This window comes from Crocuta crocuta, unplaced genomic scaffold (assembly GCF_008692635.1).
Source record: "Crocuta crocuta isolate KB4526 unplaced genomic scaffold, BGI_CrCroc_1.0 scaffold841, whole genome shotgun sequence".
NCBI lineage: Eukaryota > Metazoa > Chordata > Mammalia > Carnivora > Hyaenidae > Crocuta > Crocuta crocuta.
The window spans coordinates 206,885-222,603 of record NW_027531010.1 but is presented as its reverse complement, the minus strand read 5'-3'; the positions used below and the strand labels follow the sequence as shown (position 1 = coordinate 222,603).

At 39.2% G+C, this 15,719-nt stretch overlaps 1 protein-coding gene across 10 annotated transcripts in view; it reads left to right on the top strand.

Annotated features, from left to right (window-relative positions):
- Window positions 1-15,719, top strand: part of MPDZ (multiple PDZ domain crumbs cell polarity complex component) — a 130,991-nt gene that overhangs the window by 107,258 nt on the left and 8,014 nt on the right. For 9 of the 10 annotated variants that reach the window (XM_077770833.1, XM_077770830.1, XM_077770825.1 and 6 more), the window contains 9 exons: window positions 5,992-6,084; window positions 6,168-6,242; window positions 7,302-7,473; window positions 9,528-9,673; window positions 10,387-10,470; window positions 10,642-10,835; window positions 12,461-12,608; window positions 13,461-13,547; window positions 14,391-14,481. In XM_077770833.1, coding sequence (XP_077626959.1) covers window positions 5,992-6,084; window positions 6,168-6,242; window positions 7,302-7,473; window positions 9,528-9,673; window positions 10,387-10,470; window positions 10,642-10,835; window positions 12,461-12,608; window positions 13,461-13,547; window positions 14,391-14,481 — 1,090 coding nt within the window. The remainder of the gene's footprint in view (window positions 1-5,991; window positions 6,085-6,167; window positions 6,243-7,301; window positions 7,474-9,527; window positions 9,674-10,386; window positions 10,471-10,641; window positions 10,836-12,460; window positions 12,609-13,460; window positions 13,548-14,390; window positions 14,482-15,719) is intronic. The other variant, XM_077770828.1, reaches the window with a different exon arrangement.

Genomic DNA, 15,719 nt, shown 5'->3' with positions numbered 1-15,719 from the left:
ATGTGCATTTTTCTTTCTAAAATAGTTGCTGTAGGGGAAACCCAAGAACTTGGAAGAACTTCAGATTTTATTGCCCACAGAAAGCTTCCAATTACAGGTAGATTTCAAACACATCTAAAGCTCAGTAACTGAAATGTATTTATTGATGAAAGCCAAAGTGAATAAAGGGGAATATTCAAGAATCTTTTAAGATCAGCTGACAGGAGAAGCAATCAATTGTGACTTAAAATGTGGGCTTTTGGAGCCACTTAACTTCTCTGGGCCTCAGTTTCCTTGTCTGTAGGATAGGGAAATAATATACCTTTATGTCGGAAGTATTTTTGTAAGGATTCAATGAAAGAATTTGTATAAAGCACTTAGTGTGATGTGTAAATATAGTGTCTCTCCCGATCATACGGGGGCCTCCAGATGTGGGCAACCATCTGGCGGAAGCCAAAGTGGTGAAAGGGTCACTTGTAGCAGAACAAGGGAGATAGAAATGTATTGAACATGCCGCAAGGGAGCGGTGAGCAAAGGAGAGGCTGTCTGCAACCAGGGATGGCATGGGGGCCATATTTAAAGTGAGAAGGTGAGGAGGTAAGGCAACATATGGAATTTTCCNGGGTGCATCACCTGATGAACCTGTCTGTATTCAGCCAGGGGGTCGTTGTGGCTCTTTTCTGCATTCCATCACTCAAGCCTGTTTGCCTAAAAGTGGCCTTTACGCTTGGCACAGTTCAAGATATTTCTTGCAAGTTAATATCTTAACCATGAGGTTCTGAATCCTCCACAGAATATAGCCTTTGAGGAAACCATTGCTAAAATTGACACTTTAAGAGACATAGCATACGGTATAAGGCGGTCCACTCTGAACTCCATTATTCGTCAACTCTGGGAAGAAAACACAAGAAAGCAAAGAAGGGAAAATGAAACAGTGTTTTAACATTCATACCTCATCTGCAGCACTTTGTCCTTTATACTCCCTGTATTTTTAAAAATTATGCTTGTTTGAAAAAAAAAAAGTAAAGTCACACGTGCATCGTGTCCTTTACTTCTCAACAACCCTGTGCTATTGCTTTGACTTTCCCCACTTGTAACATTCCCATAACTCAAAATGGTAGAGTAGAACTTAAACTCTGGTCTTATATTTGCCATTCCTTGTTTCAGCTTGCAACTGGAGCCCATTTACCTTTCCAAAACACCTGTTTCTTATGAGTCCTCTACATTCAGACTCGCTTGTATCAAGAGCCCATGGAGATTTATTTTGAGAATTCATCCCTCCTTGCCTTTGCACTTGGGATGTCTTTCTGCTTTCTTTTAGCTTACCTACATCCTGGATAACTAAAGACCTAGTTTAATCTAATGTCTGTTTATTTTGAAACATTCCTTCACCATTCTGGCCTATCTACTGCTTACTAGTAATATCTTCATTTGCCATTTAACCAGTCATAGCTTGGGTGCATGTCTCTCGTCGGTAATTTATCCATGTGGGTAAATTTTTTATACATCTATATTGCAAACATGTTAAAAAGGAAGAAACTGCTATACTTTTTCTCCTATTATGTAGTAGGGGGGTTATATAGTGTGGGGTACCATAGTTCATACCAGGTATGCCGGAGGGAACACTGCATGGATGCTTACATGCTGTGTCTACTCAAAGATGTCAGGTGCACTTGAAGACTACAGAGAGGAAACAATAGTTTTCATTCCTGTTTCAAAACAAATTGTAGTAACAGGTCATTTCTAGGTTGTTTTTTTGTTTGTTTGTTTGTTTTTTGACTCCTTAAACACTCTATACAGGTTGACTATCTTTTTGTTTTCTTTTTAATCCCCCTTTTAAGTGGGAAAATAGTATAAACAGAAAGTTTATGTATATCATCTGAACCCTTAGTGATTGACTGAAATGCTATTTCAATTGATCAGACAAAATCTTTTTGATTAAAAATTGATTTTTAGCACTTTGTCTTAGGAAGGTAACAACCATACACAGTTGTCAGAGATAGGTTTTGTATCCATACAGTTTTATAGGGTAAAATTCAAATAGCATTAAGAATTTTTCTTCAGAAGTTTTGGAGAATCTTCCAACTTCAGAATAGCTTTCCTGATAATAATAGTTTAGCTTCATCCCACTTTCACTTCCTGTTCACTCTTTTCTAGCTATTTAATTATACAACTGTTCCTCTGTAAATAAAGCCCCTTAATTTGTTTCACCTTCTCTATATGGTGGTGCTTTAATAACTGGCTCAGAGCAGTGTTTCTCAGTTCTGTTTCTGTTAAGGACTGTATGCACTGTGGCAGAAGTGAGGCGGAAAGCTGAGCAGTAGATAAGAACTGCACTCGTGCCCTGCTATCCTTACTTGTGTTTCATCCTGTTCTTCTGATACCAGTAAATTGTCTGTAGATGTGTATGTATGTGTTTATTTTTATAGGACTCTAAGTGGGATTGGAGCATATTACATATGCAGATGTGTACCTTATTGTTCCTTTTAGGACCCTGTGTATTGCTAACAACAAAAACAAAACAAAATGAAAAAACCTAAACCAACTTCCTCTGTCAGGTTAGTCAAAGAAGGGGATTTATGGGCTTGGGTTACCGGACAGTGATGCTCTGGGATAGTTGACCCTAAGGCTCAGTAGTGTTGTCATGAGCCAGTTCTGTTCTCCCTGCACAGCTGACAGGGGTCAGCTGTGTCCCCAGGCTGGTCTCCTCTCAGTTTTACAATGGCTGCCAACCATAGTCGGGATCATGTGCCACTTCTTCCAAAGCAGGGTGGGGGCAGAGTAGCTGTCCCAAAATTCTGAGCAAAAGTCCTGAAACCCATGCTAACTAAGCCTGTTCAGATCACATGCCTGCTCCTGAGCTATAGGGACTATGGCCGTGGGCCTGGAATTAGACTGTTGACTTCACGCATTCACACTCCATCCTTGGAGTTATTTTTTCACTGTTACATAACAAATTACCACAACATTTAGAAACTTAAAACAATAGACATTTATCATCTCTGCAAGAATTGAGGAGCAGTTCAGCTGGGTGGTCTGGTGAGATACATTTTGCCAACAAACGGCCAGCTAGGGCTGCAGTCATCTGAAGGCTTGACTGAGGCTACAGGATCCGCATCTGGGATGGTTTGCTTAAATGACTGTTGCTAGGAGGTCTCCATTGCCTCTCTGTGGCACTGCTTTCATGTCCTCATGACAAGAAACCAGCTCCCCTCAAAACAGGTTATCCAAGAGAGAGTAAGGAGAAGCCCCAATGCCTTTTGACATAGTTGTGAAACTACACACCATTCCTTCTGTTCTGTTCTCTATTTTACAATCAGGTAACCAAGTCCAGCCCACATTCAGCATCTCCTTCTTGAAAGGAGGAATATCAAAGAGTTTGTATACATTATTATTATTATTATTATTTTTAACTGTTTGAGAGAGAGTACACATGCAGGCATGCACATGAGTCAGGGAGGGGGGGGGAGAGAAAAGGAGACACAGACTCTGAAACTGGCTCCAGGCTCTGAGCTGTCAGCACAGAGCCTGTCACAGGGCTTGAACCCACAAACTGTGAGATCGTGACCTGAGCTGAAGTCAGCTGCTTAACTGACTGAGCCACCCAGGCACCCCTGTATACAAGGGTATTTTAAAACCACCACCCAACACATAGGCAGAGAGAGGGGGGGAGCAAGAGAGAGAGAGCATGCTCCTGTATGTTATTTGAGGCAGCAGGAGGAGGGGGTCTTTAAAAAAATGTATGAGCTTATACAAAGGAGTAAGATGAGAATGGTCATTAAGCAAACAACCAGCAAATGCCCACTGTACTAGTAAAATATTTTCCTGCCTACAGATAAGTGAATAGGCAATAATAGAATCAAATCCCAGAGTTGTGTACATACAAGCACTGTAGATATAGAGTAATACTTACGCAAACAAACATTTCTTTGTGGTAATAGGAAAGACCATTGGTGTAGAAAATCCCAAATAGAATGTTTAACTATATTAGATGTACTTGGCAGTGGCATTGGGATTTTATCGTTTTGGTAACACATTCACCTTCCTACTCATTAAAGCTGATTCTTTCACCACTAAATCAGGATTCAGGTCTCAAACTCCTGGCAAGTTTAGAGAATTTATCTGGAGTAAATTCAGTTACATTCTGTAGAGTAACAAGCAGAAGGAATGTATGTGTAGTAACTGCAGTGTATATAGTGCATCAAGTTTTCAGTCCCTTTCTTATTTAATACACCCAATCCTCACAGCAATGTCCTGGTTGAGCATGAACAGCATGGGTTTGAACTGTGTGGGTCCATTTATATGTGGGATTTTTGATAAATATAGTATAGTACTGTAATTTATTTTCTCGTATGGTTTTCTTAATAACATTGTCTTTTTTCTAGCTTACTTCATTGGAGGACATAGTTTATAATACATAAAACATACAAAATACATTACTCAAGCATTTATGTTATAAGTAATACTTCCAGTCAGTGGTAGGCTGTTGGTAGTTCAGCTTTTGAGGAGTCAGCAGTTCTGCATGGATTTTCACCTGTGCAGGGGGGGATCAGCACCCCAGCCCCCATGTTGTTCAAGGGTCACCTGCATTATTACTTGTTTCTTCAGATATGAAAATTGAGGTTCAGATGTCTTATATAGCTTATCCAAAGTCCTGCAGGTACTCAGAAAGTAAATTAGAACCAAGCCCTGCTCACCCTAAAAGTGCAGTTTCTTTTTTTTTTTTTTAATTTTTTTTTAACATTTATTTATTTTTGAGAGAGACAGAGATAGAGTGCAAGCTGGGAGAGTGAGGGAGACACAGAATCTGAAACAGCCTCCAGGCTCTGAGCTGTCAGCACAGGGCCTGACATGGGACTCAAACTCACAAACTGCAAGATCATGTCCTGAGCCAAAGTTGGCCACTTAACTGACTGAGCCACGCAGGTGCCCCAAGTGCAGTTTCCTCTGTCTTATGCAAGTGATTGATTGTCTGGAAAGAGAGAAGTGATAGAGAGAGATGCCCAGTGACAGTCTGAAAGTCCTCAAACATGAATAATCTATCTCAGAAAAGCTACAGTGGTGATAATCTTTAAAATGGTGGGGCAGCCTTACCTGGATGTCGCCATGATCATGGTCCTAAAGGCCCGCTGGCAGTCTTGGCTCTCCATATACATTTCATAGAACCATGACAAGATTTCTTTTTCCCTCTTTCGCTTTACATTTCCCTGGGTAGAAACTAATGCAGAAGGTTGCTAGCTCTAACCAAAATGAAAATATCCAAAACCCTATTTTAATTTTATTAATGTAAATATTAGAGAAATGTAAAAACCAATGCTATTGAACATTTGGTCTTGATAAAAGAAAATGTAGAAAATACAGACAAAACATGGATGGCTCTCTAGGCTTGGCAGGTTTTCAGTGCATGTCTCTGGGCTCAGGGTTGAGAGTGTTTTCGCTCTGCATCAAATCAAAACACAAGTGTCTGGGGAAACAACGGTGGGTATTCAGCCCCAGAAAGGACAGAGCATGCAGGAGTAATTGCAGTCTGTCTGCTCAGGGAAGAAGGGCAGACTGAAGGGGCCAGTTTGGGTTGTTACTTCAAAGTTGTAGGCCACAAAGAGGAAGCAGGATACTTTGATTTGGTTTTAAATGACTTATTCCATCAGCCAGTTATACAAAACTACATTGGCAAATGTCATGTGTTTATTGAGTTACTGAATGCATTCAGTTCTCTGGATATTTTGCTAAAGTTACTGGAAATGTGTAACTGGATATACATGCTAAATATACCAGAAACCGTAAACATATGGGAGGAATGAATACATTTGAATATTTGATGGAAGAGAATTTCTTCCCATTAAAAAATTTGAAAGTTTGATTAAGAAGATTTTTATTAATGAGCTTTAGAATGGCTTTAATCTGTTTTCTAGCCTTGGGTGGACTATAATGTTCAGAAGTTATGGCCATATAGCTTTCCTTTGGATAAATTTAATCTGTTTCAAGTCTTATTAAGTTGTTCCTATTTTTTAGGATCAAGGGGGTTTGGGCATTGCTATCAGTGAAGAAGATACACTCAGCGGAGTCATCATAAAGAGTCTAACGGAGCACGGGGTGGCGGCCAAGGTGAGGCTTTCTCACAGTCATAAAGTGTTAGAGAGGGAACTACTTCTATAAAATCACACCAAATCTTACATGTTTCCATTCAGGATGGACGGCTCAAAGTTGGAGATCAGATTTTGGCTATAGATGATGAAGTTGTTATTGGCTATCCCGTAGAAAAGGTACTTTTCCAAAAGAAAGCAAATAACACTATGAACCCATCCGTGGGCATGGCCAGTGTTGTATTTGTCTGTGTGTATGTGATCATAAGGATTTGGAACCATGTAGCTATGTTAGACGGATGTCGTTAAGAAAGAGAAGAGATTGTTTGGAAGTTCTTCAACTTCTATTTTCCAATCAAATGATGAGATACTTTCTCTTGCCTAGTAAATCCAGTGTTCAGTGGGTGTTTCTGATTAATATCATTTCCATTTTCCCTTAGAAAAACTTGAATTTCTAAATAAAGATAAACTTAGCATTAAGACCAAAGGAGTTTTTATGAATATTTGCTCCAGTAAATATCCACTATGTCTATTGGTTTATAAACAGACTCAGTTATTAAATGCATTACTTTTATTGGGATTAAACAGTTATCTGTGAGTTTCCTCCTCCTCAGAAGTGATAATACTTAACTAGTAAACTCACTTGAGGCCTTTCGTATATAAGTGCTAGGAAAAAAGCTGTGTTTCTGTTGAGATTTGGTGTGCAAATATTTTTATTTCTACATTGGCCAGCAAGAAGCTTAACCCATGTTTTAAATTCAGTTTTAATAATTGTCTAAGGTTGGACCCTTTAACCCATATGCCTGTGTTCTCACTTTTCCTTTGGCTTGATTCTTTGTTGCATAATTTTCCTTACTCTGCTTTTAACGGGTTTCCACTTATTAAAAATGTCTGTATAAGCTGTTTCATTCTCAGAAGAATCAGGAAGTAGGTGAAATACCCCATATACCTTCTAAAGTTGTAGGGATCCAAAGAAATGGATGAGATTAATTAGGAATGTAAAGTTTAAAGCCCTGTATTTGCATGAAGAATATGTCCACAACTAGACTTCCAATAAAATTAACTGTGGCCTTAATATCAGGTAGCTGAGAAACTAGAACAAAACTACAACCATTCTTTCTTGACTCCTCAAGTTCTGACAAAAAAAGAGATTCCAGCTATAATAGTGACTTACTGGTATGTCTACTAATTCGCTCTTGAATTTTGTTTCCCTGCCATATCTAACTGCCACCCTGCCAGTTCATTAGCCTTTTGAAAACAGCAAAGACAACAGTGAAACTTACCATTCGTGCTGAGAATCCAGACTCCCAGGCTATTGCTTCAGCAGCTGGGACAGCCGGTGGAGAAAAGAACAGCTCCTTGTCTGCAATGCCGCCACCTTCTGAGTCCCCGGAACTGGAGTCCATCCGAAGTAAGGGCTTGTGTGGTGCACCTGACCTCAGCAGCTGGTTCCGCTGGGAGCCACCTGCCTGTATGTAACTCACTGTTTGAAAGGCCATAGACAGGGAATGCTTTGGTGACAAGATGGTATAAAGAGAGGGCTCCTGAAGAAAGAGTGCTGGACTTCTAGGCAGGGAAATCCATCCAGCTGCTCTGAGCCTCATCTCCTTCCTCTGTGCAGCAAGGCAGTGACACTCTTTGCTCTCCAAGGATCTTTTCCTGAAGGTACCTGTGATTCTGGGTATTTGACTAATGAAGTAACAACATCATTTGGAACATCCCTTTTTCTATATTGAACGAATAATTTAACTTCTCTAAAGCCTCAAGTGATCTAATCTGTAAAATGGCTACAGTGATACCTCTTGACCTATGGAATCACCAGTGCCTGGCATTACCATAAACTCTTAAAAATGCTAGTTATTGCTGTGGTAAGCGTAATTGATCTGCATTCTGTCATTTTCATGTAATAGATCCCATCAAAATAGATGAAGTGGTTGTATGTGGACCATGGAATGAGACTGGTGTGTGCCATTGTCTGGCATATTGAGGCAAATCCTTCCTTTAAGTTACTTTTTGACAACAATTATACTAACTGTAATAAAACAGTAAATTTCAAGCTTTGCAACATTGAAAAAATACTTAAACACATAGGTGTTTTCTGTGATGGGAGAAAAAAAATCTTTTGGCTTCTAGTTTGAAACATTCTTTTGACAGGTTGTTAGGGAAACAGTAGTTTTTAAAACATATATGATATAGTTAGGCAAAAAAAATCTTAATACATATCTGATGAAACTAATCCTTTATTTAGAAAGACTGGGTAATTCACTGAAATGTTAAGAGGTTTTACCGAAATTTTATCATTTTTCAATTTTTTTGTCAATCCTCTACTAGCACTGTCTATAAAAATAGGAAATGCTAAATGAAAGTGTAACATAAAAGAAAACATCTTACACCTGCTTTTACTATTTCAGGAGCAAGAATTAGTGTGTCTCTGATTTCCTAAAGAGAATCTCATGTCTTAAACTAGTCATTGAGTGTCTTAATTAACTTTTTCATTTTTTTTTAAATTTTATTTAAAAAAATTTAACATGTATTTTTTGATACACAGAGGCAGAGCGTGATGTGGGACGGGGTGGGGCAGGGATCAGAGAGAGGGGAAGTCACAGATTCCAAAGCAGGCTCCAGGCTATGAGCTGTCAGCACAGAGCCCAATGCAGGGCTCGATGTTTTTTCAAAACATCATGTTTGTTGTATGCTCTTTGGGATATCATAAAATATATGATATGAAGGCTCTCATAAAACAAGGTGTGAAATTATATTCTTGTTTTCTCCTAATCTGTTCTTATCTATTCAGTCCTGAGCATATATGCACCAGGATTTAATATCTGAGTTTATAAAATCACATGAAACACCAAGAAACAAACTGCTTGGGGAGGGGCTCCCCTGACTTTTAATAAACTCAGATATTAAATCCTGGTACACATAGGCACAGATCTGATTGTATAAGAAGAGGTGCTCTAGAATAAGAAAAGGAAAACAAAAACAAAAACATAAAAAGCCCTGAAGCACCATGCCTAGAATTACTGATGTGCTTTCTGTTTTTCTGGTCTTCCCAGAATGTGTTTTTAGTTTACTGCCACATATCTCAGTTCTGAGTTTTACAAATCATAATTTCATATGAAGTTTTTTTGGCTTTAGTGAAATGTAGACTATCAACATGAAACTACAGGATCAGTTCAACTCTCTGTTCTTGGTCCTTTATGCATATAATCTCGAGTGATTTAGAAAATACACAATAGTGCAGAAAGTAACTTGGCACCCACCACCCTAAATTAATGATGATATAATCATTTTGTTTGATTTTTTTTTTAAATATACCTAAAAGATTAAGGTAAATTTGAAGTTTCTCTGTCCCAATCTTGGACCCTTTTTCTTTTCCATCCCCCAAAGGCAACCAGTGTAGTGAGTTTGCTTTATAGACCCTCTATTTAATTTGTATCTTATTTCATGTTTAATATATTTTAGGTACAAGCAGATCATCAACACCAGCAATCTTTGCTTCTGATCCTGCAACCTGCCCCATCATCCCAGGCTGTGAAACAACAATTGAGATTTCCAAAGGGCGAACAGGGCTGGGCCTGAGCATTGTTGGTGGCTCCGACACTCTGCTGGTGAGGACACGCAGATACACAGAGATGCTTTCGTTCCACAGGCAGCCCATCCAGTGCACCCTGAGAGTTCCCTCCTGGGGAGGTTTTAATCAGTTTTGTTAAATGAAATATAAAGGTTTAGACAAATGCATCATTCGTTGTTATTTTAATTTGTAGAGCAAATACCAGAAATGTAGTACTGGGATTTTTATTGGAGAAAGTGAATACTGACTCAGTAAGATAGTTACACTTGTGATTGTGACTTTTAGGATCAAAACAGTTCCATCAGTTTACCAGTCTTTGCTATATTTTAATTTCCTTTTTACTGATGGGATATAGTTGGGGTTAAACCCGTATTGAGAGGAGTCTGAAAAATTAGATAATTATAAACAAAATTTTCTAAACATCTATTAAAATCTAGTAATTGTATTTGTGGCTAGTAAAAATGATGTATATCTCTCATTTTCATTTGCAGATAAGAAAGATGTATGATTTATATGGTTCATAATTTTTTCTGTAAACCTCCTTATCGTTAGAAAAACTAAAACTTCTTGGAGTCTTTTACAAAAATTGCATTACACTTTTCTGTGAAATTTTATGACTCACTATGGATCCAGTGAGTATATAACCCTTAGCATTATCTTTAAAAGTACAGTGTGTTCTGCTTTTATTTCTGCTCATCACTCCTAGGGAGAATGGGATAAAGCATGAGTGTGTTTTGTTTGGACCCTTAGGGTGCCATTATTATCCATGAGGTTTATGAAGAAGGAGCGGCATGTAAAGACGGGAGACTTTGGGCTGGAGATCAGATTTTAGAGGTACAGAATGCCTTTATAATTAACAAAGAAAGAGATATTCTGGGGAGGGTGGTCTCTGTTTCTTTCACTTCCTCTTTCTTCCTCCTTTCCTCTCCCCCTCAGTCCCCCTCCGTTCTTGCCTTTTCTTTATTTGACTCACCTGGTTCCTCACAGTGTCCTCTGTCTGTCCAGGTGAATGGAATTGACTTGAGAAAGGCCACACATGATGAAGCAATAAATGTCCTGAGACAGACACCACACAGAGTGCGCCTGACACTCTACAGAGATGAAGCCCCCTACAAGGAGGAACATGTGTGTGACACCCTCACTATTGAGCTACACAAGAAGCCGGGGAAAGGCCTGGGATTAAGTATTGTTGGGAAAAGGTATGACCAAAGAGGGCAAATGGACTGACCTTTGGGAAATGATTGAATGTCAATTCTTTTAAAGAATGTCAGCAGTAGTGGACTCTCTCCCAGACTCTGGTGTTCAGTGGGCCACTGCTGTCAGCCCACTCAGTAACGGAGCATCAAAAGACCTTGCTTTTGAACTTTATAAGTTAGTACTTTGGAGGCTCTTGAAGGTGCTAGACAAAAAGATGTTTGGTATTTCTCCAGCATTTGCTTGTGCCAGGGAAGACATTAGGTTCTGGGGAACAGAGTTAAATAAGACATAGTTCTGGCCTCAAAAAACTCAATGGTTTGGTAAACGAGAATGAAATATGTTCCTGCTAAGAAGGATTCCATTGATGAGTGACCAGACTGTACTGTGGGGCAGCTGTGGCAGCAGAGAATAAAGGGACAAGTGACTATTTGAGGAAGCAGATTAGAGAACCTGCTCAGAAAAGAGGTGCCCGAGCTGAGGCTGAAAGTGATGAGTGATAGTTGGTCTATGTGCAAGGAGGGGAGGACATTCTAGGGAGGACTGGCTTGAACAGAAGCATGCCATCAGAAGGGAATCGGAAGTAAGAGGCCAGGTGGTAAATTGGTGAATATATATATAAATTTAGTACCTAAGTTATTTAAATATTTATAGATAAGTAATATCTACCAATTCATAATCCAGTAAGTTCCAACGCCTTTATGCTAAAGATAGGAAAGCAGAGGATCAGATAGGGAAATGGCGCATTTGAGGTTCTGACCCTGGCAAGCAGCAGCGTGACTGCACTTTCACTGCACATTTCTACTTACGGTTATCTTTTATCTCCGCAAGAAAGTGCTGGTTTGTTTATAGTTTTATGAATGAAAGGAAGGTTGGAATAAGATTAGTATTCTTTTTGCATAAATCCATCTTGCATGAAAGTTAGATCCATGATAGTAATCCATTTCAAATAAAAGACATCACAGCAATGATACTTAAGCAGATAGTTTCAGTTTGGGGTACATATTCAGTATTTATTTTCTTTTTTTTTTAATGTTTTTATTTTATTTTTGAGAAAGAAGCAGAGTGTGAGTGAGAGAGGGGCAGAGAGAGAGGGAGACACAGAATCCGAAGCAGGATCCAGGCTCTGAGCTGTTGGCGCAGAGCCTGAAGTGGAGGCTACCTAGGCACCCCGCTATTTATTTTCAGTAATGTTAATGATGTTGATAATAATACCAACATATTTATGTTGCCACAGCTCAATATTCATCCAGGACCTCATTATTCTATAGAAAGAAAAACAGACTTAGCACCCAGGAACTGACTCTAAACTCCCATTTTTGCTATGTAGTGACTGTGACCCATAAAATGAGAAAATAATAGTACCCATTTCAACTCACACTATATAACTATTGAAGAATAAATATGCTTATGAAACATAGGTTTAATCCATGAAATACTATAAGACATAAGCTATTATCCTAGAAAATAATTCCAATAATGTTTCCCCTGTGTTGCTGAAAACAAGCTTTTTTTAGTCATAAAAATAGAAGTCAAGTTTTTAGTTAAAAAATGTTCTCTTTTCAAAAAGTAAGCATTCTATTCCAGTGGCGGAAAAACATCCCTGTTCAATTCAAAATTCTGTTTGCAGAAGTGATAGCGGAGTATTTGTGTCGGACATTGTCAAAGGAGGGATTGCAGACGCTGACGGGAGGCTGGCACAGGGAGACCAGATTTTGGCAGTGAATGGGGAAGATGTCCGCAATGCCACCCAGGAAGCTGTGGCCGCTTTGCTGAAGGTAAACCTCATGCCAACCGCAAGTGTGCAGGGTGTGAGAGAAGGAGGAAAGGCTGACTGGGCTACCACATTCAATAAGCACTGAATTCTCTTTATTTAAAATGTTATCTCAGATAAGACCCATTCTTAGTGACAGTTTCTGAGTCGTATGTAATAACGTTTTATTATAGTATGTATTTTCTGTCATTAAGTGTCACAGAAAGGCCTTGTCAAGGTGGACAACCATTGAGGTCAGATAGCTACTGAATCACAGTAGGATTTAAACCAGTGCATGTAACTCTAAAAGCCCAAGATCTTGAATAGCTCATTGCTCTCTCACATTAGACCACCTAGTGTCTTTTGCACACCTGTGATTTATCTGTCAAAGGCCACAGGGAAGTTGTCTTCATTCTTATTTTATGTTTATAGCAATGTGGCTTATTTCAATGTTGTAGAATAGGTTCAGGTCCAATGTGGCAATAGAGTTTGCCCACTTAGCTAATAAGGACATAGTTGTTTTGTTGTTTCTGTTTTGTTTATTGGCCCCTGAGTTAGATAGCACACTTGGCCTGTCTGAACCAGTATGTTTCCTGAGATGACGGCTCGATTTTCCATGTCTCTTCCTCAGCAGAAATAGTCTCCATGTAAATCACGAGATCGTGAGACAGATACTGGGTGTTGCTGCTGCTACTTGTTGTTACTAGTTTTATGTTTTAGAAAAGTCTCTTTCCACAAAGAATTGGAGGCCTCCTTGACTGTAAAAACCCCAAAAGTAGGGTGCCTTTCAAAACCCTAGGCTTAAAGTGTATTATGTACTGCTGAGGATAAATGGAGCATTTAATTAAACATTTTTATAAAACAACCACTCTCTCAGTGTTCCCTGGGCACAGTAACCTTGGAAGTTGGAAGAATCAAAGCGGGTCCATTCCATTCAGAGAGGAGGCCTTCTCAAAGCAGCCAGGTGGGTAGCTGTGGGATTCATCTGAGTGATGCGGTTCACATGCCAAAGGGACTCAGCAAATGGCCCCAATGGTGAGGCTGCCCAGGGGGGTGTACCTAGGCCTGGCCCTCTGGCTCAGTGGAGTGAGGTGTGGAGTCCAAGGTAGAGAGAAGCACTGCTGAGAGGGACAGGTAAACAAGGTGTGGCTCTTGACTAGTTTGTAAGTCATTCTAAGGAACTTGATGTCAACCATTCTTTTCTGTTTCTATAATTACATACATTAACCAATTAATATATGTAAAGCCTACCAAATGATATATTTTTTAAGTATTTATAACAAACATTTATCAACATTCAGCAGAAAAACTCCCATTCAAGTTGAACTGTAGAAGCTCACCACCACATTAGTTCATGATGCCAAGCCCCTCTTCTCAGTTGTCTTCTGAGGACGGAGGCCCACGTCCATCAACTGGTCTGTAAAAGCCCCTTACTCACCTCTTCAGGACTACCATTCATCTCCAGTTGGTGGGCCCTAATTTTACAGTTTGCATAAGCCCCAGTCTATGTACAACATCCGTTTCCATCTAAAGAGGGTTCGCTTGAATGAGATTAAGAAAATCCACTAAAATTTTAGCTGGGTTGGAATTAGTCTCATCTATTCTTTTAGCTTCTGTTTATTTTTGCCACTAGGAAAATTCTTCTATAATATGGGAAAAAAAATAGAACCTGTTTAAAGTGCCCTTCTAATTATCAAATGCCACTGTTTAAAAGGTGTTTCTCTCTAGATGCATTAAAAGAATTGAAATCTATTTAGGGAGTGTTTTACTTCCACAACTTTCTAGAATAATTATTGTGTGTTTGTAGATGAGTGAAGGCAGCCTATCATCGTTCACTTTTCCACTTTCTGGATCCAGTACATCCGAGTCACTGGAAAGTAGTTTGAAGAAGAATGCATGTAAGATTGGTTTGGCATTTTAAACATGATTTACTGCTTTGAATTTGGGTAACCAACACTTTTTTTCCCCTCTTTCTTCTTACCTCTGAGCTCTCTCCCTAAATCATTTCCATACCCTAATATAGGTGCCAAGGTATAGCATCAACAAAACTGAACAGTGTGAAGCTGTGCCTTTGTTGTTCAGCAGTTTTTCCACTTATGTTTTTTCTATGAGACTAAGCTAAACATTAGAATCAGGATTCTGTAATTTTTTTCGTACTAAGCAGACTGGTGCACTTGATTTTCATTTCCATTTTCTGTTTAATCTAACACCAGTAATTCAGAAGATACCATTAAGTGAATCCTTCTTTTCCATGAAGACTGCAAAAATTTTGATTGAGAAAATTAATATGATCTTCCTGTGTTTTAATTACATGAAATCATGATGCAGAGGGATTAGTGGCTTGGAGCATTGGTTGAAAGTTGTTCAAATTGAAGAACCAACCATATGGCAGCCTCTGTTTACAGTGTGACTAATATTTTAGAAATTTAGCCACTTAAGTCCATGAATTCCTTTTAATGTGTCCATGACTTTATTTTTCTCAACTGTGCACATGTGTCTTTCTGTCCAAAGCTTATTCTGTCCTTGGCCTCATTCAGGGTGGATTATGCAGTTATATAATCAATGATTAAAATAAGAAGGAAGATGGGGCACCTGGATGGCTCAGTCGGTTGAGCGTCCGGCTTCATCTCAGGTCATGATCTCACGGTTTGTGGGTTCGAGCCCCATGTTGGGCTCTGTGCTGACAGCCAGCTCAGAGCCTGGAGCCTGTTTCAGATTCTCTATCACCCTCTCTCTCTGACCCTCCCCTATTCATGCTGTCTCTCTCTCAGAAATAAATAAAAAATAAATAAGAAGGAAGAAATGGGATGGTGTGCACATTTTTCCAACTGGAAAAATAAAGAGTCCCTATGTAAGATGGATTCAACCATGTATACCGGCAACTTTGAGCACCTCTTCTCAAAAAAAACAAACAACAAAAGAAACCACAAACCAAAAAAAAAAAAAAAAAGTGTATCTCATTTAATCACATCCAACTTCAGGCATTGACTAAAATTTAATTGAACATAAAAATAATTTAATAACCTGGGGTGCCTGGGTGGCTTAGTCGGTTAAGCATCCGACTTTCGCTTAGGTCATGATCTCACGGTTCGTGGGTTCGAGCCCCGCATCAGGCTCTGTGCTGACTGCCAGCTCA